This window comes from Cydia pomonella, chromosome 28 (genome assembly GCF_033807575.1).
Source record: "Cydia pomonella isolate Wapato2018A chromosome 28, ilCydPomo1, whole genome shotgun sequence".
Classification (NCBI taxonomy): Eukaryota; Metazoa; Arthropoda; class Insecta; order Lepidoptera; family Tortricidae; genus Cydia; species Cydia pomonella.
In genome coordinates this window covers 3,452,415-3,475,288 of record NC_084730.1, presented here as the reverse complement: position 1 = coordinate 3,475,288, position 22,874 = coordinate 3,452,415, and the positions used below count along the sequence as shown (strand labels likewise).

The following is a 22,874-nucleotide window of genomic DNA, read 5'->3' as shown; positions in this document are numbered from 1 at the left end:
TTACGTAATGCGCTAATTATCGCACTAGTGCGGCAAAGTAGCACCATATAAACTGTAAACATAGTTATACGTTATATTAGAGCATTTTAATCGCCTGGGCTATCTGCGGTTGCGACTCATTGCCACGAATATTTTCCTACATTTTGTAATTAAGTAGACCGCAGACATATTTTTTATCATGACCCGCCTAATATCTGATACATCTCGAAATAATATCGATATTTAATATTTAAGGGCCTCCGCTAGCTGACGCGGACGCCCGCCGCGTGCGCACGCTCGCAAGTCCTGAGGGCCTACCGCGAACTACGTTCGACGTGTTGCCTCTCTGTCGCACTTGTAGATTCGTACGTAAGTGTGACAAGTATGACAAGTACGGAGGCAACACGTCGAACGTGGTTCGCGGTAGGCCCTCTGCTCCCAGGCCAAATCCGTCGCACGCTCCCGCGCCAGTTAGCGCTGTTCATACAATTTCTTATTAGACGGGGCGTCCGCGTCCGTTCCGGATAATCCGCGTCAGCTAGCGGAGGCCCTAAGGGCATTTTGTCAAAAATATGCCAAAAGAAATTAGACAGTTCAAGTTAGCCTTTGAAATCAATAATAGTACCTATGCGACAATGACATACTTAGGGCAGTAATGTAAGAAATGTCTCAAATCACATGTAATTGTCGGCCGAGGCGAAGTCAAGGCCGTATACTTATAAAAGCGGCATCTTCGTTTAACGCAACGGATCAAGTTTTGTATCTAAAAGGTTATATTATTATACCTGGCGCTCTCTGGTATCAACCAGAACTATCTAGAACTAGCGAATGTAGTAGACTGCTATGGACTAAAGGTTAAACACGCCAATCCGCCACTCCTAAAACTATCCAAGGCAGTGTGCAGGCAGCGAATGTGAAGTATGGTCTAAAGTGTACACTTCCAGTGTGACTATCACCAAGGTATACACGCACCAATCCGCTACTCCCAGAGCTATCCAAGGTAGCATGCAGGCAGCAAATGTGTAGTACACTGCTATGGACTATGGACTAACGGACTAAAGAGATACCTCGCGCTCTCCGGTACCAAGCAGGGTGTGAAGACAGCCAACACCAACGGCACACTTATAACCAGGGCATAAACACGCCAATCCGCCGCTCCTAAAACTATCCAAGGCAATATGCAGGCAGCGAATGTGAAGTATGGTCTAAAGTGTAAATCAAAGAGATACCTGGCGCTCTCCGGTACCAAGCAGGGTGTGAACACAGCTAACACCAACGACATACTTATCACCAAGGTGTACACGCGCCAATCCGCAACTCCCAGAGCTATCCAAGGTAGCATGCAGGCAGCAAATGTGTAGTAGACTGCTATGGACTATGGACTAACGGTTAAACTAAAGAGATACCTCGCGCTCTCCGGTACCAAGCAGGGTGTGAAAACAGCCAACACCAACGGCACACTTACACGCCAATCCGCCGCTCCTAAAACTATCAAAGGCAATATGCAGGCAGCGAATGTGAAGTATGGTCTAAAGTGTAAATCAAAGAGATACCTGGCGCTCTCCGGTACCAAGCAGGGTGTGAACACAGCTAACACCAACGACATACTTATCACCAAGGTGTACACGCACCAATCCGCAACTCCCAGAGCTATCCAAGGTAGCATGCAGGCAGCAAATGTGTAGTAGACTGCTATGGACTATGGACTAACGGTTAAACTAAAGAGATACCTCGCGCTCTCCGGTACCAAGCAGGGTGTGAAAACAGCCAACACCAACGGCACGCTTATCACCAGGGTATACACGCGCCAATCCGCCACTCCTAAAGCTATCCACGGTAGCATGCAGGCAGCGAATGTGAAGTAGACAGCTATTGACATGTTGGAGACGAAAGTGCGCCATTTTAGCCCCACGTATTCTATCACTGAAACAATATTTGTAAACTAGTACTTGAGTATTTTCAATACTCGTGCAACACCATTTTTAGGGTTCCGTAACCAAAATAGCAAAAACGGAACCCTTATAGTTTCGTCATGCCAGTCTGTCTGTATGTCACTCGGAAATTGTAAAATATAATGTTAACAAAATTTAATATGTAGTTTGACTACCATTTCGTATTTATCTCTCTCAGTTGTTTAAAGGTTAGCTGGAAGAGATGCTTTACCATTGAGTCCGTGTTTGTTTACAATTATTGTATTTGTTTGTTATATACTAGTTTTATACAATACGTACTATAAAGCCACTTATTAAGACCTACCAACAATGTACATGACCATAAAGCAGTTATCATAAGCCAGGCCAACCAGGAACCGGCACAGGCAGAACGACCAGAAAGAGTTGGTGAATGCTGTTCCAACACCGGCTACGAAGCCGATCATGTTCGTACCTGAAATTAAGGTTTAAGAGTTTGAAATATGTTCTTCGTACAAGAGAAGAGAACATTGATAGAGGTATTAGAGGTACAGTTGTACGCTCCGAGGAACACCAGGAAGGGAAATGGCATTCGCACTATTTCCCCTCTGTCGAAGCACATGCCCAATTGAGCATAGTGCGGTGCGTGTTGTGACCCGTCCGTACAAAAAAAGAGACGTGTAATTTTTTATGTATTTGTGTCATCATTACACCGACGACCATTACATTACATTTGACGACCGGTTTGGCCTAGTGGGTAGTGACCCTGCCTACGAGGCTGATGGTCCCGGGTTCAAATCCTGGTAAGGGCATGTATTTGTGTGATGAGCATGGATATTTGTTCCTGAGTCATGGGTGTTTCTATGTATTTAAGTATTTATAAATATTTATATATTATATATATCGTTGTCTAAGTACCCTCAACACAAGCCTTATTGAGCTTACTGTGGGACTTAGTCTTATAATATTTATTTATTACAGATTGGATTTTGTAAGTAGTGAGTGAAAAGTTCGACTGCGTTTGCGTAAGATACCGCTTGGGCTCCTTCTGTCCGACGTGTCGGAAGCCGGTGTTGCTCGAAACTTTTACGTATTTTAATTATGATACTTTTTAGTCCACGATTCACCATTTGGATAGTTTCCAAAAGAAAAGATCCGATATAAAACCTACATAATAATCGGACTTGCTCACAAAATTTCCCGAGAATCGGATAACGGAAATATAAACTATGACATTTTTGCCCAAGGCGAAACGCAGACTTTTTATTCGTGTTTCACGTTTACTCGGTTGATAAGATTTTTACAGCTGAATTGTCTTTTTCCAAGGATTTCATTTGAATTTCCTGGTTTTAATTTGTGACGAATCAATAAATAATAAAGGCTAGTCTGAGGACCATGAGGTTTCAAAAAGCTATAGCTATGTGGAGTACTAACCGACCAAAGCTGGAACTCTTCCATACTTGTCAGCAATCCATCCGAACAGCAGACCGCCTACGATCGCTCCGCAGAAGAAGATGGACTGGGCTGTAGCGCCCTTATTGTCTTCGTCGCACACCCAGTTCAGCTAAAGGACAAAATAAGTAAGAACTTTGTTACAACCTGATTAAAGAAACTTCAATATTCACTAAAGTCAAATGGTGAGAGGAACACAGGCTGCTCTTCTGATATAATACTTGGGTCATTCCTAAAGGGGCCCGTTTCAGTACGCTGACAATTGACACCTGACCCGGGTATGTCCTTAAACTGCGTCCAAAAGAGAGGTATGGGCACTGTGAAAGTCATCTCGCTTTGTGTGGATCTGGAATGACATCCACTTTGCTGTGCTAAAGCACAGCGGATTGCATCTATCTAGAGCAGAACTCAACTGGGGAAGTACCTCCACCTTACAGAAAACCGCAGCCAAATAACACTAGACCCTACTGTGTGTCGTGTGTTGTGTTCCTGCCGGTGAGTAAGGTTGCCAGTGCTCAACGAGGGTGTGGAGTGTTAGGCTCGGCACTTATGTAACACCTCTGGATTTGCTGGCGTCTATAGGCTACGGAGACTGCTGACCATCAGGCGGGCCGTATGTTTGATTGCCAGCGACGTTGTATTAAAAAAAAACCTGACACTGGCAATTTCCTGTCCATTACTGGTTAGATGGAAAGACTCGCTGAACTAGCAAAATTATCGCTATCAGGAGTATCAGGTCATAAGAAGCCAATTTTTAACCTCTGGTGGCATCATGGTTCAATTATTATCGCTTGTCACTATGCCCGTCACTTTCGCACATACTTGTTAGAATGTGACAGGCATGGTGACAAATGATAAAGACCCGACCATCTTAGCCCTACTGAAAATATTATTTCGTCGCATGGGTTAAAAGTTTCCTACCTTTCTTATAGCCATCAAAAGCTTAGCTTCCCAATATAAGCATCATAATTCAGTTATCCGAGTAAAAATACATTTGTACGCAGATTTGTTACTGGGAGATGATGTTACTCCTCTTTTTCCAAATTTTAAATCCATAAACCTACCTGTGTGGCAATAGTCTGATAAGGCACATCGGTGAAGTTGTACTCCCATTGCTTCTCGCATTTCTTGGTCGGCCATTTTGTGTCGGGCTCCGTGACGCCATCTTGAATAACCTTCATCCAGTCCACATCATACACTTGGCATTTGTGGTATTTCTCGTCAAGGCGAGGGATGGAAAGATGTCGCCTGTGAAAAAAAGGTTAACGTCAAACTAGAGTTAGAAGATAGTGGAATTGGGGAATGGGGATTGAGGAAGCGGGATGGTAAACGCTGTAGACAAAGATCTGGGACTACCACAAAAAAAGTTAAATACAAAAGTTGTCTATTTGCCTTAGTGGTTATAGAGAGGCCAACAGAAAAAATGAAATAAATGATTCGCTGTTATAGCTTCGGCACGGGAGCATGCATGGGAGGAAAGCGAGGATTAATTTCGGTACTTTCACACTCATCATTAAGAACACAAAACTATATACCCACAGCGTAAGTAGTAAAAAATGTCAAAGCTACAATGATATAAGATGGAGGTAGTTCTTAATACGCGCTGCTCAAGCGAGATAATTTGTTGAGCCCTACTTCTTTTAACAATTAGAGCACCTCCGATCAAGGTGAAGTTCTATTAGCAGCCATCGGCACGGACAGTGCCACACTGCGGGATCACGAGTAGAATTATGGACATGAATGGACATGACTCAAATGCCGCGAACTTGTTCGAAAAAGTAATTTTTTTTATTGTTATTTTTAAAGGTTTTTGATTAAGATTTCTACTCCCAATCCCGCGATGTGGCATCGCCCGTGCTAATCACTGTTGATTGATCACCTTTGCTCCACAGTCATATTCTGCAACTCCTCAACGTAACACCAATGCTGCTCAGGCACCAGCGTCATAAATATCTGACCAAAGTACACGAACGCGAAGAAAAACGCGTACGGTATCATCATGAGGAACAACAGGCGCTGGTACCAGCCGAATTCACCGACCAGGGGTAGCAGGTCGTCGAAGTCTTTTACTCGTTTCTTGGGTTCTGTAAAATATAGATATTACGAAAATGCTGCATAAAGACTTCGTAAGTAAGAATCTTAATAAAAAAGAAGTAATATCACAAAACATTGATATGCCTTTATTCAATGATCTTCGAAAGCAGTTCCATTTAACCGACAATATTTAGCCTCTCAGGACCACAGTCATGGTACGAGCACTTATGAAGCCGCAAAAGTTCATAACTACTTAATGAATGAATTCTATTCGCTGTACCTACCATGAATTAATAAGGTACCTACAACGAATTTTACTAACGCTCTTAGGCTTCTAACTATAAACATTTCTTTATTGCTTTCTAATCTAACATTAAAGTTTTACAAGTTCTCTTACTAATCGGAAACATTTTTGAAATGCCTCTAAAAGTCGCGAGAGTGCCTCAGGGCTCAATTTTGGACCCTTTATTGTTTATCGTGTCTTGCTTAACTAATTTAAACCTCTCGCGTCGAATATCGGTTCCTACTTGTATGACAGTTCATTTTTATATGGAGTAGCTAAGCTATCATGGAGTACTAGGATTTTATCTCATTAATTTATTTAGAATTTTGATCATTTAAGTAATGAAAACACGGTAAAAGTTTATAAACACTTTTCTCTATTTTTTTATGCCCAACCATAGTAGTCATAGGCTCATCATTGGACACGAGATCGAGAGTTATAGTTATGCACTCCATTAGGTAGGTAAAGGTCATTTAATATAATATACGATTAAATAACAAAAAAAATAATGTATTTTTACAAGCTTTTATTTACTTTCACCTGACCGTTGTCTGTTTATAATCAAATCTTGCAAGTTAAATTTGATCCACTTCCTGGTTTCCGATTGAGCTGAAAATTTGCATACATATATAAGTCGGGTGACAATGCAATACGAGTATTATGGTACCATCGACCTGATCTGATGATGGAGGCAAGAGGTGGACATAGGAACTCTGTGATAAAACAACGCAACCTAATTGTGTTTGGGGTTTTTAGAATTTGCTCGATGATTAGTTGCCTGTGGAAAGAAAAGTACAGTCAGCGATAAAAGCTTTTACCAAAAATGACATTTTTGCCAAAAACTTATTTTTTCTTTCCGTATGCAACCTATTTACAATGTGTCAATGTGAATGTTATCTATCATTTATTTCTTATCACAAATAAATAAAAGTTGAGGATAGATATTCCTTATAACGTATTTTAGGTCAATATCTGTGTCTGTCTGTTTTGATTTTCGCGTTTCTTGTTGTCGATTTTTATGCTAGTCTGTTTACGGCGCATTTATTTGGCAGTTTTTAACGCTGTTTGAAGTAGGTAACCAAGTTCTTAAAAAAACAAGAATAAAAAAGCAAAACGTACAGACGTAATACTGGTAAGAAATCATATAAAAAATACTCATCTATAGTCTATATCATTAGGTATTTTCAAGAATGTAAACAAACCACAATTCGGTAATTTATTGGGCAAGAAATTTCTTTAAACACCACTTGCATCATTCCACTAATCCGCGGTTAACCGGTTAAACCTGACGTTACCATGGTTACCAGTTCAATTTGACTCTAGGTTAACGGTTAACCGGTTAAACCTGACGTTACCATGGTTACCAGTTCAATTTGACACTTGGTTAACGGTTAATCGGTTAACCCCGGGTTAGTTTGATGGTGCAATTGGCGCTAAGTCAATTGAACTCGATGTGCCAAAACTTACAGAAGTTTTACAACGACATACTTAACTATATCTTAGTCAACGTAACAACTAAGCTGCTATGCATATTTGCATTTAAAATAACACAAATCAGTGGAGACTGATCGGCCTTCAACCAATCTAGAACTATAGTATGTATCTTTAGTTATTTAAAATAATTTAAACAAACCACAATTAGGTATTTTATTGGGCTAGTTTCTTCAAGTCAATTAATTTAACTCGATGCGCCAAAACTTACTGAATTTTTATTACAATATCTAGACACGCGGTAGCGTGTCCAGCCAAATTCAAAGAAAAAGGCACTGGCGACGCAACCGTGTGTAATATTACATATATCTTACTCAACGTAACAACGAAGCTGCTGTAATCGTGCTGTATTTTAATAGGAATATATCGGGATGATTTGATTAATCAATAGTAATTTAGTTTCGTAATATTTGCTATTACTGCGCCCTAGCAAATAACCTAAAACGAGATCGAATATTTAGCAATTTGAGGGTAGACAAAAACATTACACGATTAAATGAAATAGGTTAGAAGCCACAACGATGAGGAAAAGATCCAGGCAGTTTTCTATTTAGTTGGTTAACTGATTAATATTTCAAGTACCCGAAAATATAAAAACACATTGTTTACGTTCATTTAACTAAAGATACAGACGATAGGGCCAAAATCCAGAGAGATAATATCGAGAACCTTTTTAACCGACTTCAAAAAGGAGGATCTTCTTCATTTTTTTTTGTATGTATGTTACTCGATATCTCCGAGAATCGTGAACCGATTTTCAATATTTCTTTTTTAATTAAACGGGTATAACACTGAGATGGTCCCGTGGGTACCAAGTCGGGGTCTGATGATGGGATCTTGGAGAAATCGAGGGAATTCTTCAAATGTTATAGGTACATGTATGGCGCTTTTGGTAATATTTGAAGTCGGTTTTATTTTTTGTTAAAAAGTTTTATATTATTATGGATAAATAACCACTAATATTTCTATTTAACTTACCAGCCATATCCAGGGCGGCTCCCACTTTTTCATGTGATTCCATCCTCGTACTCGACTTTACTCTTCAAAGACACTTTTTGCGACGTCTTTCCTGACTTCAGAGACTAATATAAAATACTGCTCACTGGAAAAATAAACCTGTTCTATAATAGTTATACACCGTGGGTCAAATAGATCCGACAGATTTCAACCACGCATTCCTGAGGTCATATGAAGCAAAAAAATGTTTTATGAGTTTTGACAAAATTCGCCAAAAAAAATATTGTTAACGAAAAAAAAATTTTTTTGCGTTTTCTGCACATAACACGTTATTTATTTTTACACCTTGGTGGAACAAAAGTTATTACAATGAATAAGTAAAGTTTTTTTGTTATTTACAGTTAAAAATTGCGGTTTTTCTTTAAAATATTAATGTCAGTCAGTAGGTATGTCTAAAACAAGTGGCAGCGTCACAGGTAAAACTAAAAAGGCGTTTTAACTAAGTATAACTTAGTTATAAAATAAAAGTATTTTTTTTAACAAAAGCTTTTATTTAAATGCTCTAAAAAGAAGAAAATAAAATTTTCCTTTAAAATTTTAATCATTCTCTTATAACCTCATTATAGTCATTATACACAATTTATAGGTAGGTAGTTTTTTTATACATACTTATTTAGTTTATATTTATATTTAAGTTCTGATTTATTTAGGTTTAGTTTTTATTTATATGTTCATAAAAGCTTGTATTAGATATATTTAATAACCTCCCCCATGAATTAAAATCTCTAGAGAGCAATCAGTTTAGATGTGAATTAAAACATTGGCTAATAGAAAGAGCATTTTACAATATTAAGGAATAGTTTGATTACGATATTGTATAACACCTAGCCTATAAGACACGATTTTAGTTATTTAAATAAATAAATAAATATTATAGGGCCATTCTTACACAAATTGACTAAGTCCCACGGTAAGCCAAGAAGGCTTGTTGTGGGTAACTACTCAGACAACGATATATATAATATACTTAAATACATAGAAAACATCCATGACTCAGGAACAAATATCCGTGCTCATCAGACAAATAAATACCCTTACCGGGATTCGAAACCGCGACCATCGGCTTCATAGGAAGGGTCACTACCCACTAGGCCAGACCGTTCGTCAATTTCTTTTAGATAATAACTTAACTAAATATTAGTGCTAGGTTCCTAATTAATTTTAGACATAATATTCATATTACTAGTATAATTAATATAGGTAGGTATTATGTAGAATGTAGATGTAAGTAAACATTGCACGCCCACGACCATGTCGTGTAACTGTTGGGACAATGTTGTATAAATGTTATCTTCTGTACACAGTTTGTAATACTTATAATAAAGTGTTTCTATTCTATTTTAAACATAAGTGGCAAAGTTATCTGATGCCAATATTGAGTTGTTATTCCATGTTGGCTGGTAGAAATGACTATTTAAGAGTATATTTTTCAGACAATTGCAAATGATAAATATTAAAAAAGTTGATTTAAATTCGATTTATTTATGTTTAAAAGTTAATATCGTCTTGTTGCATTGTTGAAGAATGCTGTTTTTCATACCAATAAATAAATAAAAAATCTTATTGTTACTTAAAGCATCTTGCCACAGCGCGCGGCGCGCGCAAACTTGCCGCGCGTTTGAAACGTAACGTATTTATATAAGCAAGGAATGCATACATATCAGTAATGAGTGTCGCCGTGATTTTATATTTCTAAATTTTTGTTTAGTAACTGAGATCACTGTTGATGATCGATTATTATTAACTCTACAAACTTTAATTCAATATTAGCTATACTGCTTAACCTGAAATCAATATCTAGACAAGCACATTGTCTACATGTCTAACTTTTTACTAGAATACTAAGTTGATCGATAATATCCTAATTTTGCAATATCAGCTACTCTAATTCTATATTTACAAAATAACTCGAGTTTTTACGTTTACCAGAAAGCAGCTGTTCCAGATTTCTAAAAACTGAAAATTGTACATAAATTGAAGTGTTATTCGATATGATAAAGTTTTCTGTAACTTTAATTCTATATTTACTTAGTTATTAGCAAAAATTAAAATATTTAAATATAACCGAAAGCTCAACCTTAAAATTTCTAACTTTTTACCAAAGTATTATTTAACATACTCCCAATGACATATCAAAAAAGAAAAAACTTTAATATTATCGAAACCCATTTTTGTTCAACCGCTGGTCTATTATTGATATAGATATATACCAAAAACTGACAAGAAACATTGAAAAAAATATGTTTTACAAAAAAAAGGAAAAACTCATTGTAAGCGCCAGTTTTTATGTACAAATAACTACATTTAAAAATTTTTTTTGGCGAAATTTACTTGAATACATATACTATTTTATCCTTCGTTTTGGTTTCAGAAGAGCGTGGTTAAAATCTATCGGGTTCCTCGTTTTACACTGTGTATACACCAATTTTAACCAATGACGAAACAGACAAATTTAAATTAAGTAGCTAATTAAATTATCTTTCATTAACTTACCCATCTGATAATTGTCTAATAAAAAACACTTATAAAATGTCTACAAGTTATTTGATACTAAACAATTAGATAACCATGAAGACTATACTTGAAATGAGCACAGACGAAGATATGTGAGGCTTAAAAGTAATGAAATATTTACAGAGCGCACGGAAGTGTCACAGCCAAGATCCAGATAAAATACATTTATTCGTGACAATCATGCATGTACGAATATATACAGACAACAAAAAAAATGGGACCAACTTTGAGGTAACTCCTTTCAAACAAAAGAATCACTCAAATCGGACCACAGGTGTCGGAGTAATCGGTGTACAGTCAGCATCAGAAGTAGCGGATGAAACAACGCACCAAAAGTATCTGATATTCCGGATAACTTTTCCAAATAAATAATATATTCCATTATATATAAATTGTTAAAATTCGCGTTCAAAAGTATATCTTTTAGTCTTAATTGTTCTATATTAAGGACACCACTTTTTGGTAAGCTGTTACAGAATGGTAGATACCTACTTATGAAACGTTATTTGATCCGTTACTTTTGATGCTGACTGTACATACATAAAAAAAGAGAACCGAATACAGAACCTCCTCCTTCTATGAAATTGAATTCGGTTAAAAAGAACATTATGTGCGCATCATGAAAGGGCCCTCAGCATAATGTTAGCTATGAACCACCTAGATTTATGTATTATGAAGTCATTAATTCTACTTTTAGTTAATCATACGATCCACTCTATTTAAGGCTACCAGGCCAAATTCCCTGTTTTACGTCGCTTACGTCGCTATGGCATACTTGAACGTTTTAGAAACAATACAGTTTTGTATACAATATTTTAGCTTGGTAATTATTCTTTAATTAGGTCTACTGAATCAATAAACATACCGACCGTATCACAAGTTAATATTTTTTTCCGTGAACCCTTTTCTCGAGTTAAAATCCGTATTAAACTCCCTTATCAATGTAACGCTTAGACATGAAAGTTTAACCAATAGCAGAGAGAATTAAGAAGACCAAGAGTACTCACTCCATACAACGGTTTTGTTACCAAAAATACTATTTTCGTAGTCTACATCTAGCGTCAAATAGCGGAACTCTCAGTACTGCTACTCTACAATTTTAAAACCCAAGTTATAAGGGGTTCAAAAAACGACGAAGCGCTTCGAGAAAAGGTAGGTTTCGCTTGGCTCGTCCTGGCGGGGGCAGATTAGGATAACTTAATATTCTGCTGTCAATTTTTTTTCTTGAATCTGTGACTTGAGAAGTTAAAACGGATTGGAACGGAGACGGAAACAAGCATACGAAAGGATAAGAACCTGGCCGCGTAGCCAATGTTACTATCGTTAACGCTCCGTAGTGTAGCGTAGTCATCTCTCTCTATCACTCTTCAATATTAGTGCGACTGTGACAATTGCGTTTCGTTCGTCACGGAACGTGAACGATGTTACACGTTGGCTACGCAGGCTGGAAGCCAAGCACTGTTTTAGACTCCCGAACTTGGCCTAATTTCTACTTGTTACTAAGTGTGAAGTTTCATATTTATTTGGATTCTTGATTGACGTCATTCCGGTGTGTACCAGTTAATACCGGTATTAAAACATATTTTTATCTATGTTTATAACATATAAAGGATGTTTATTTAGTCACCTGCAATAATTTACGGGCTGAATATATAGGTCATACACAGGGCCGGATTTAGGGGAGGGCAACCGGGGCTACTGCCCCGGGCCTCCACAAAAGAGGGGCTCCCCACAATAGAGAATTCGGTAAATTTACCATTTTATTTGGAAAAAATTTGGGGCCAGGGGGCCTCCACTCCTTTATTGCCCGAGGCCTCCAGACCTCTAAATCCGGCATTGGTCATACAGAGCAAGTTTTACTATGGGACCAACCCCGAAATCTCGAAAAATTATTTACCCTCCCATAGATAATGTCAAGGTTAGACAGACAAAATGTATGAACCAGACAATTTTTTTCAAGTAACCGTGTTGTTTACTTATTTACTTACTTTTTAGGGTTTCGCGCCTCAAAAGGAAAAACAGAACCCTTATAGGATCGCTATGTTGCCCGTCTGTCTGTCCGTCCGTCCATCTGTCTGTAAATACCGTTTATCTCAGGAACACGAGGAGGTATCAAATTTAAATTAATACCACATACTCAAGTCTACACTCCCTTGAAGCTGTGAATGAATCAAACTTCTAAGTTAACGTAAAAAGGAAATATGACCGTTTATGTCGCAAAAAACGTATACGTTTTATCGACACATACAAGGGAATCAAAATTTACAGGGCACTTTCTATTAACCTAGAACTATGCACGTAAAGTAATATCGTCTTGTACTACAAGGGTAGAGAAATACGAGTATTTAATCACAGCACGCTGCTCTAATTTCTCAATTTTCACGATATCTACCGACACGTAACTTTAAATATGCCGTAAAATTGCTTTTAAATATAGACGCCAATTGAAATTTCGCGGGAAGACAGTTGAATAAAATGACAGTTCAAGATGGCGGCAGAAAAAAGAAAAAAGTTTTTTTTTTAATTGGCCATGCCGCGAATTTTTCAATTAATCCTCATATCTTAATAAATAATAAATAAATATTATAGGACATTATTACACACTGACTAAGTCCCACAGTAAGCTCAATAAGGCTTGTGTTGAGGGTACTTAGACAACGATATATATAATATATAAATATTTATAAATACTTAAATACATAGAAAACACCCATGACTCAGGAACAAATATCCATCCTCATCACACGAATAAATGCCCTTACCAGGATTTGAACCCGGGACCATCAGCTTCGTAGGCAGGGTCACTATCCACAGTATCCACTAGGCCAAACTGGTCGTCATCTTTAACACTATAAATTTGTAAATAAAAATTAAATTTGTACGGAGCCCTCAGTGAGCCCAACTCGCACTTGTCCGGTTTATTTCTTTGAAGAGATACCAAAAGAAGGCTATAACAATATAGGTAATGAGTATCCTTGATAGGGAGTCGATAATTACCCTAAATATGGCAACATCCTAACAAGAAAATAATAAGGAATGTATACTGAGAGGGAAGAAAAGTACGGAGTGAACATGTATAGCAATATGTAAATATACATAATGGATATATACAGATGATTACTATAACTAGCTTATATCTAAAATAGGCCCTTGAGGCATTGTACCAAGGACGCTGGCGGCATTTCCTCGTTTTATCGCAAAACTGATACGTTGTGCGAGGAAGCCACCAGCTCTTCGGTCACCAGTTACGTCAACCAGACGTTTCGCGATTACTGCAAAAAACTTGTGCGCGCTGAGACCCCATGGACCTAGAGTTTCAACGCCAAATGTGTAAATATCAATATGTATGTGTGTGTGTATGTATGTGGTCGTCTTGCTTAATGCGGTGATTTTTACCATCTACCTTTAATTTAAAAAAAAAATATTAAAAATTAATTTGAAACCTGCAGCGGTATCATGGTCGCATTTTTGTCACTATGTCTGTCACATTCACACTTACATTGTCCTACTGGAGATAGATACCAAAGTTGAACCCATGAACGTAGTGAGTAATTCAAGTATTTGAATTATATAAGCGCCATTGTGGTGGTATCAAGGTATAAGTGGTAAACAAATTTTGATGCCGAATGATTTTTTTTTTCACTAAACCAACATTCAGTTGTAAATACAAATGTTATCCTAAACTTATGCTTTTAAATAATAAAATAAACAAAATAAATAATAAAGAAGCCTTTTTATTCCGTAACCACTTATACAAACTATTTTTAAACGAAATACTATTCTATACTAATCTAATAAAGTGCTAGGACCCCTTCCGGGTATAAGCCTCCTCCAATCTCTTCCAACGTTCTCGGTCTTGTGCCTGTGAGCCAGTTGCTCGATAATCTCGATATTCTCTCTATGTCGTCTGCCCAGCGGGGACGACGTCCAGATAAAAAAGCAAATACTTATGAAAATTAAATAATAGTACCTGGGCGACCGAGCTTAGCTCGGTTATAACTATTTATTGTAATATGGTGGTGTATAGGTGACAATCTTAACTACATTTTTTACTAAATTAAACTTGTCTAAAACAATAAAAATTTAAAAATTATATATAAACTTGAACATATAAAAAAAAAACAAAAGTTAGTCACCGGGCGAGATTCGAACCCGTAACACTCGTTTAGCAGTCCGCGTCTTAACCCGCTGGACCAGACGGACAGTGGCCGGTATCACGAAATTAGCGACCATATTCTGCGTCGAAAGAAAAACGCATGAAAACTCGAAAACACGCGTTTTCCCAAACATAAGACTAATCTAGATCAATTGTTTACCCCCAAAAACCCCCATATACCAAATTTCAGCAAAATCGTTAGAGCCGTTTCCGAGATCCCGGAAATATATATATATATATATATATACAAGAATTGCTCGTTTAAAGGTATAAGATTAATTACTTAGTGATAAATAATAATTTATTTATACAAGCTTACAAGGCAAGGCCACACTTGTGTTACAGTTAAATATTACGCTTGTTAAGTTGGTTTCATAACTTTCATACCAGCGTTTCTTTCTGCGCGTAAACGGTCGTTTCGGCGTTACGCGAATACACGCGCGCTAAATTTCCATTTATTTAGTCTATAAAACCGACACGGCCTTCCAAAACGAGGCTATAAATATTGACACGAGGGCTTAAACAACTACTTTGCCTTCTTGTAAAATGTACAGTGTGTACTTTCGATACGAGTAATTAGTTTAGGCCCAAATTAATTTTTCATATATATTACTAAAAAAGTACGCCTTTTATTTTCCCTTATTAAAGAATTCAGCACGCAAGATTTTATTAGTTAGTTTTTATTCAAAACGTCCGCACTTATTGATGCGACGTCACGACTAGGGTTGCCATCCGTCCGGGTTTCCCCGGATTTGTCCTAGTTTAGAGAGCGTCCGGGGAACGTCCGGGGAGGACTTCATTTGTAGCCCGGGTTTGAACATTAAGCCTTAAGCCGCCCGCGAGTCGCGACACACGCACAACCTGTTGACAAGTCCGGGTTCTGGACTCTGAAATCCGGGGTTTTCACGCGTCTTGTCCTGGTTTCCAAATTTTAGAGATGGCAACCCTAGTCGCGACTATCACAAGTGGTGAATATCCTAGATCCTAAGGCAATACCTTGCCGCTCGAAAGTTTCAAAAATTAATTGCATTCTGTTAGTTGAACCTCAATTAAAAATCTATTTTGAAATAGTTTCATAGTACTGAATCCTTCGCCTCTTTTGTTTGGTCTTCATCAGAAGGACATGACGTCACGATCCTCAGCATTGAGGAACCGACTGACGAAGAAGAAAAAAAAACGCCTTATATTTTATCACTCGAATACTGGAATGTATGGGGCCCAATACATTTCACGACTCTTCTCTTTCCGTACAGACTCTAAGCGTATGTCAGAACATGATGCAATTATTAAGGATGACTCATGTTACAAATTGAAGCTATTTATGGTATCAGTCGCTACGCAATATTTATTGCGGCGTTTAACCAACCAGGCACCAAATGAAACTGAAAATTGCACTAACGAGCTAGTTAATAAAAGAGTTTCCTTACTTTTTTTAAAGTAGTCGTCTTTACTATGGTAACGGCACCAATAATGTGACATTTATATATAAGACTATTTTGGTATAAATTTCACTGATACCCGTGAATGTTCTACCGTTTTGCAGATACAAGTTGGATGTCCTGTTTGTCTTTTATGGTTGGACGTGTTAAATCTGGGGGCACGGTAGCACCCCCGCCAAGACGAGCAATGCGAAGCGCAAGGGCACTACCTACCTTTTCTCGAAGCGCTTCTTCGTTTTTTTGAACCCTCATAACTTGGGTTTGATTATACCAGACAAACAAAATTCTCGGAGTATAATGTGGTGGAATTATTAATCATAAAAAAAAATTAATTGCATAGCTGCCATACTTTAGATTTAATTCATATCTAAAAAAACCCGAGTTCATCATTGACTCACTCTCTCACTCACTCACTCACTGATGATCATCAAAACCCTTAGGGTACTTCCTGAAGACCTACGAAGCTGAAATTTGATATGCAGAATAGTATTAGTACACAAACAACAACAAAAAAACAAAAACTTGAAATTTTTTGCCCCTAAGGGGGTTAAGTACATTGTGCAACGAGGGAGGTAAGTGAAATTGAAAAAAAATCTGTAAAAATATTTAAAGTAAAACTCACTTATACGCTTGGTTTGTATAAATTAGTGACACAATTTAATAAAAACCGACCAAGTGCGAGTCGGACTCGCGCACCGAGGGTACCGTACAAACCTGTAGGTATATTATTATATGATGTAGGTAACTAAAAATTTACGGTTTTAACAATTTTTCCGTTATCTGTGCTATAAGACGTTGCTTCGTACCAAATTTTAAGAATCTGAGTTCACGGGAAGTTCTCTGTAAGTTTTGATTCCCTTGCGAGTGTAGAAAATTTGCGGCATAAACGGCTGTATCTTTTGATTGCGTTGGCCTGGAAGTTTGATTTTTTCACAGCTCCAAGGGACAGTAGACCTGAGTATTTGATATAAATTTCAACTTGATACCTCGACGCGTTCCTGAGAACAAGGGTCTTGACAGACAGACATACGGACGGATGGACAACAAAGTGATCCTATAAGGGTTCCGTTTTTTCCTTTCGAGGGGTACGGAACCTAAAAAAAGGTATAACTCCCTCGGGAGCTGTAGCTTTTTTTCACAATCCATAACTCCCGCGGGAACAATACATGCCTTAAGATCTTTTTCGAGCAAGTGTGATGAAATAGTTATTTGTGTCCCAAGGGAGGAAAAGTAGGAGATTGTATGCCGCGTGCGAAATTGTTACCCGAGCCGAAGGCGAGGGTGGCAAACAGGCGGGATGGAAAGCCCTACTTTTCCTCCCGTGGTGCGCATACTATTTTTCTGCTCGACGGAGGCGGAAAGCGGCAACTTCGTTTAGCGCAGCGGGAGCAAAGTTGACGCTTTCCGCCCGGAGGGCAGAAAAAACTATTTTGGCACTCTATCACTTTTTTAGGTACTAATTAAGTCAATGCAGCTTAGATTTGACTCCGACAGACTACAAACGAAAGGTTTTCCTATTTACCTGCTGACTCCCGATAATTTCACTGGACACTATGTATGTATTTTATGTATGTATGTATATATGGAATACAATGATACGTGTAACTGCTCCGGTTTCATTGAGCGAAGTGGTTCTCATTGAGGATCCAATATTAATCTGTGATCATTATGAATGCAGGCTTCAGAGGTTGGTAGACATGTCAGTTTGACGACCGGTCTGGCCTAGTGGGTAGTGACCCTGCCTATGAAGCTGATGGTCCCGGGTTAAAATCCTGGTGAGGGCATTATTTGTGTGATGAGCACGGATATTTGTACCTGAATAGTGGGTGTTTTGTATTTAAGTATTTATATATTATATATATCGTTGTCTAAGTACCTATAACACAAGCCTTATTGAGCTTACTGTGGGACTTAGTCAATTTGTGTAAGCAGCATAAAGTATCTCATAGTCATCATCATCATATCAGCATAATATGAATGATTTCATAAAAAACTTCCAAATCATGTTTTCTGAGAGTAAATGCACGTATAAAATATCTTCCAATTTTATTTTATTGTATTTATGAAATAAATGATTATAGTCTCTCTACTTCTCCAGGAACCCATCACAAAAAAAAGAGTACTACAAATTGATAATCTCTTTTTCGGTTAAAATTAATAATCTGTACCTCTTCTTTACAAGCTTTTATTTATTTTTTAACTTGATGTATGTACAGGTCAAATCTTGCAAGTTAAATTTAACCTACTTCCCGGTTTCCGATTGAGTTGAAAATGTGCATGCATATGTAAGTCAGATGATAATGACAATACAATATTATGGTACCATCGAGAGGGGAGGGCCATAGGAACTTTGTGATAAAACAACGCAACCTAACTGTGTTTAGTGTTGGAATTGTCTCGATGAGTATTATTGGCCTGTGGAAAGAAAAGTAAGGAGCGTGGGGCTAGTTGTAACAAGGGCAAGTTGTAACACTCAATGTTCACCTGGAATTTCAAATATTTTGATTAAATTTTTGTGCTGAGTGTCCTTCCCATAACTCGATGCATAACGTAAACACCGTCAGTCGAAACAAGAGAATATACACAGGTGGTCTTTTTTTGGGACAAGTATCGTAAAAGAAAACGGTTAATTTTATTTTCACGTCAGCAGCTGGAACAAGGGTAATTTGCTGCTTAAAAACAGTGAGCAAAATCGCATTTTGCTCACTAAGTGAGACAAAATAACATTCAAGTGACCTTCATATTCGAATGTCATTTCAACGTGCGGGGCCTAATACAAGTTCGAAGTATTTGGATTCTATTGTTTTTGTCCCTTTCACGTCATTAGCAAAAAGAAAGAGACAAAAAGTGCATACGTAATTCAAGAATATATTGACGGTTTATAATAGACCCCCGAAATAAGTCAGACCGCATCGTTCCAAAACACCCTACGAGTCTTCATTCGTTATAATTAATTAATGAAATAAAAGTTTATAATTTAATAAAAACACCATAAATTACGTATTTTATTATACAATCAAAACAATATACTTATACAAATTTACGCAATTGTTACGCAGTAAATAATTCTACTTAACTATACTTTTAACGATCTCTACTATAGTTGACAAATAGTAGTATCCGCAATTCGGACCGTATCTTACAAAGTTTTTTTAACAAAAAAAGTTGACGATTAAACTGTCAATTGATGTTCGTTAATTCATTATTTTCGTATCATTTTATTGAAATTTCTTTCGTTTTGTTTTATTGCGGTAATTAAAGTTAATTGTTAGAATACCTTCAGAAAACATGAGTGAAATGAGTGATGAAGACGGATTTCATTTTTTCAGGTTGTATTTTTTGATGGCTGACTGACGTGAAAATTTTTGTGTACTACTCGAGATCAAAGTTATTTACATCTCGTGCGCTTTTGAGTCCCTTACTACGCTCAAGATTCTAAATTATAGAATCTTTCGCTTGCACGGGACTCAAAACAAGCACTCGCAGAAATATCAAACTTTGCTCTCTTGTTGTACAAATAACTATTGACTATTAAAATTAAATTATTTGTTCATTGTACAATGTAAATTTAACTGGCATTCATTTGCTTTATTTTTAATTCATCTAAAGTTTGTAGTTTTTGAGATATCTCATTAAGTAGACATAATGAGCATGGGGCAAGTTGTAACATGTTATTTAATTTTTTCTACTCTCTAATGAGTGTGCATGCATTTGTATATATAATATTATTACAAATCGTAGCTCAAATTATTTGCGGCATTTGTGCATTCTTTTATTCTTCTTTACCCTAATATTGCCCTGAAAGATGTGCCAAGTTATTGTATTGTATTTTTTTTAGCATGAGACACTACTCGAGAAAAATAGAGGATGAAAACCAGAATGTGTTTGAGTCGGTGACAAATGAGATTTTGGAAAAAAGGGTTAGCATTCAAAAGCAGCCAAAGATATCGACATGTGCCATGTCTCATGCCTTACGTGTGGAGGGCCTTACAGTAAATCCAAGGAACAATGCTTAAATTGCAAGCTATGGGCCGGCATGGAATGTGCCAAGGGAGAAAATTTTTGGTTTGTGTCCCTAAACTGCAACTCAGATGAAGACTTTAAATAAATCAAAAAGATATAAATAGATATAGATATTAGATAGATAGATATTAGAGATAAATCAAAAGTGCTATGTTCAGTTTCAAGTAAAACATTGTGATATTTTTTTTTATGATAAGTATCATGTTGATTATTTCTAGAATGAACCACGATGAATAATACAAGACTGTGAACCTATATAAACGTACTTTCTTATAAATGTTGCCAGTATTTTCATTGTTACTACTTGCCCCGAGCCTGTTACAACTAGCCCCAGACATGGGGTAAGTTGTAACCACTCCAATTTTTTCAAAAAGCGCCTGGTGTAAAAGATGGGTAAAGATTTTAAACTATTTTTTAATTGGAATTAGTTTTGAGATATATACTTTACAAGCCCTCTTAGTCACAACCACAAAAGCATACATATTTTAGGCAATACAGACCTTTTTCCAAAAACTGTTTCTTCTAGCCCCGCGCTCACTACAGTCAGCGATAAAAGTTTGTTTCAGAAATGAAATATTTGTCAAAAACTTATTTCCTAATAAAACTTAGTAACACATCAAAAGTGGACTTTAATAAATCTAGTTAGTTTTCTACCTACCGTTTACGCTAAGAACTAAGTTTAGAACTAACACCAACATACATGTCTACAATGGAAATGATTACCTTCCCTTCTTCAAAAGTCGGTAATTTTTAGGGTGCCGTACCTCAAAAGTCTGTCGGTCTGTCAAGACCCTTTATCTCGGGAACCCGTAGAGTATCGAATTGAAATTAAAACTATATACTCATGTCTACGGTCCCTTGAAGCAGTAAAAAATCAAAATTTTTAATTAATGTAAAAAAAAACGGCCGTTTATGCCGCAAAAACTCAAAGGAATCCAAATTTATAGGGTAGAAGTACTAGTGCTCGACGCTGCACTAATACTCGACATGGGCACTTTATGTCAAAGTGACAAGGATTAAATTCGAATACAGAAAAATCTTCGTTGTTCAAATTTAACCTATATTTCTATGACATAAAGTGCCCATGTCGGTGACTAGTGCAGCGTCGAGCACTAGTACTTTTATCTTACTCCCCGTTGACCTAGAACTATGAAATTTGGCAAGTAATATCGTCTTATACTAGAAGTACAGGGAAAATTTTCAAAACTATAACCCTCGGTGGCAGAGTCCGACTCGTACTTGTTTTTTTACTTGGTTTTTAAATCCGTACACATAATAATAATAAATAATAATTCAGCCTATATACGTCCCACTGCTAGGCACAGGCCTCCTCTCATGCGCGAGAGGGCTCGGGCTGTAATCCCCACGCTAGCCCAATGCGGATTGGGGACTTCACATACAACTTTGAAATTCTTCGCAGATGTATGCAGGTTTCCTCACGATGTTTTCCTTCACCGGAAAGCTAGTGGTAAATACCAAATGACATTTCGTACATACATTCCGAAAAACTCATTGGTAAGTACGAGACAGTATTTGAACCCGCGACCTCCGGATTTTTATACACGCATACGTACCCATACATACATATTTTTACGCACACATGTCTAACCATTTTATACTCTACCCTACAATCAACTCGCGCGCACGTTTCAATCATGAGTGATGATCAAACGTTACCGCTAACTGCTCTTGCCTGATGTACCATATAAAGTACAAGCTCAACCTTATTACGATGGCATAAGGTATAGTATCGGTTACTTGAACGTGTTCTAGTATGACGGCAACGTATGTTACGAATCGACAACATTTAAAGATAACAATGACTGAATTTATGACAATATAGGGTAGTATTGCTATACTGTTATTTATATAATCAATAAGTGAGATAGAAGATTTTCAATACGACTATATATATTATATTATATATTATATTCTCTAGGTAACTGAAGTTTTTAAAGTTTGGCAACCAGTGACCGGTCCGGTATCCCCTTCAAGGGTTTTGGAAGGGGTATCGTATATCGTAAGGCTTTGCTTACCAAAGCCGTTGTTAACTAAAACCCTTTCATTTGGCTTTTTCAGCGCTTCATAATGAATTGAAGAGGTATCGATTATAAATTATAACGCTTAAGTATACCATTTTCAACTTTCTCTTCGTAAAACTAGAATCATATATTGCTTATTTATGTTATATGTCTCTAGCGCGCCGACTACAGTACAGGTATCTTTTTTTTTTATTTGTTAGGGCATACCGGCGCTTAGCGGTATTTCTGAAAAGTACACCCTTTTCTAGAGCTAATTCAAATGAATGGGTAAGCAATTCAAAGGGAAAGCCAATCTTAGAGAGAGAGGGTGTCTTAGAAATAGGCTCCCGTTTTACCCTTTGGGTACGCAACCCTAAAAATAACCTGCTTCTAATTCTGATAAGATTGTCTCCTCCGGATTCCCTCTGTCTCAGATCTCAGATCTTCTTCACCAAGTAATGCTTTTCGGGAGTCGATGAACGAGTTACTATAATACTCAAATTCTATAATAATAATATTTTAAGGTTATGAAAAATAATAACTTTGACATACCTG

General features: G+C 37.2%; 1 protein-coding gene across 4 annotated transcripts in view; it reads right to left on the bottom strand.

The window, feature by feature from the left end:
• Positions 1–22,874, bottom strand: part of LOC133532933 (carcinine transporter-like) — a 35,910-nt gene that overhangs the window by 12,699 nt on the left and 337 nt on the right. The window contains exons 1-7 of one of the 4 annotated variants that reach the window (XM_061871801.1): positions 17,798–17,935; positions 8,128–8,251; positions 5,221–5,425; positions 4,406–4,589; positions 3,324–3,453; positions 2,236–2,364; positions 1,710–1,902 (exon numbers count right to left, since the gene is read on the bottom strand). In XM_061871801.1, coding sequence (XP_061727785.1) covers positions 1,710–1,902; positions 2,236–2,364; positions 3,324–3,453; positions 4,406–4,589; positions 5,221–5,425; positions 8,128–8,170 — 884 coding nt within the window. In that variant the 5' untranslated portion in view covers positions 8,171–8,251; positions 17,798–17,935. Of the gene's footprint in view, positions 1–1,709; positions 1,903–2,235; positions 2,365–3,323; positions 3,454–4,405; positions 4,590–5,220; positions 5,426–8,127; positions 8,252–10,659; positions 10,764–17,797; positions 17,936–22,874 lie in introns of those variants that run through there. The other 3 variants (XM_061871802.1, XM_061871803.1, XM_061871805.1) reach the window with 3 other exon arrangements.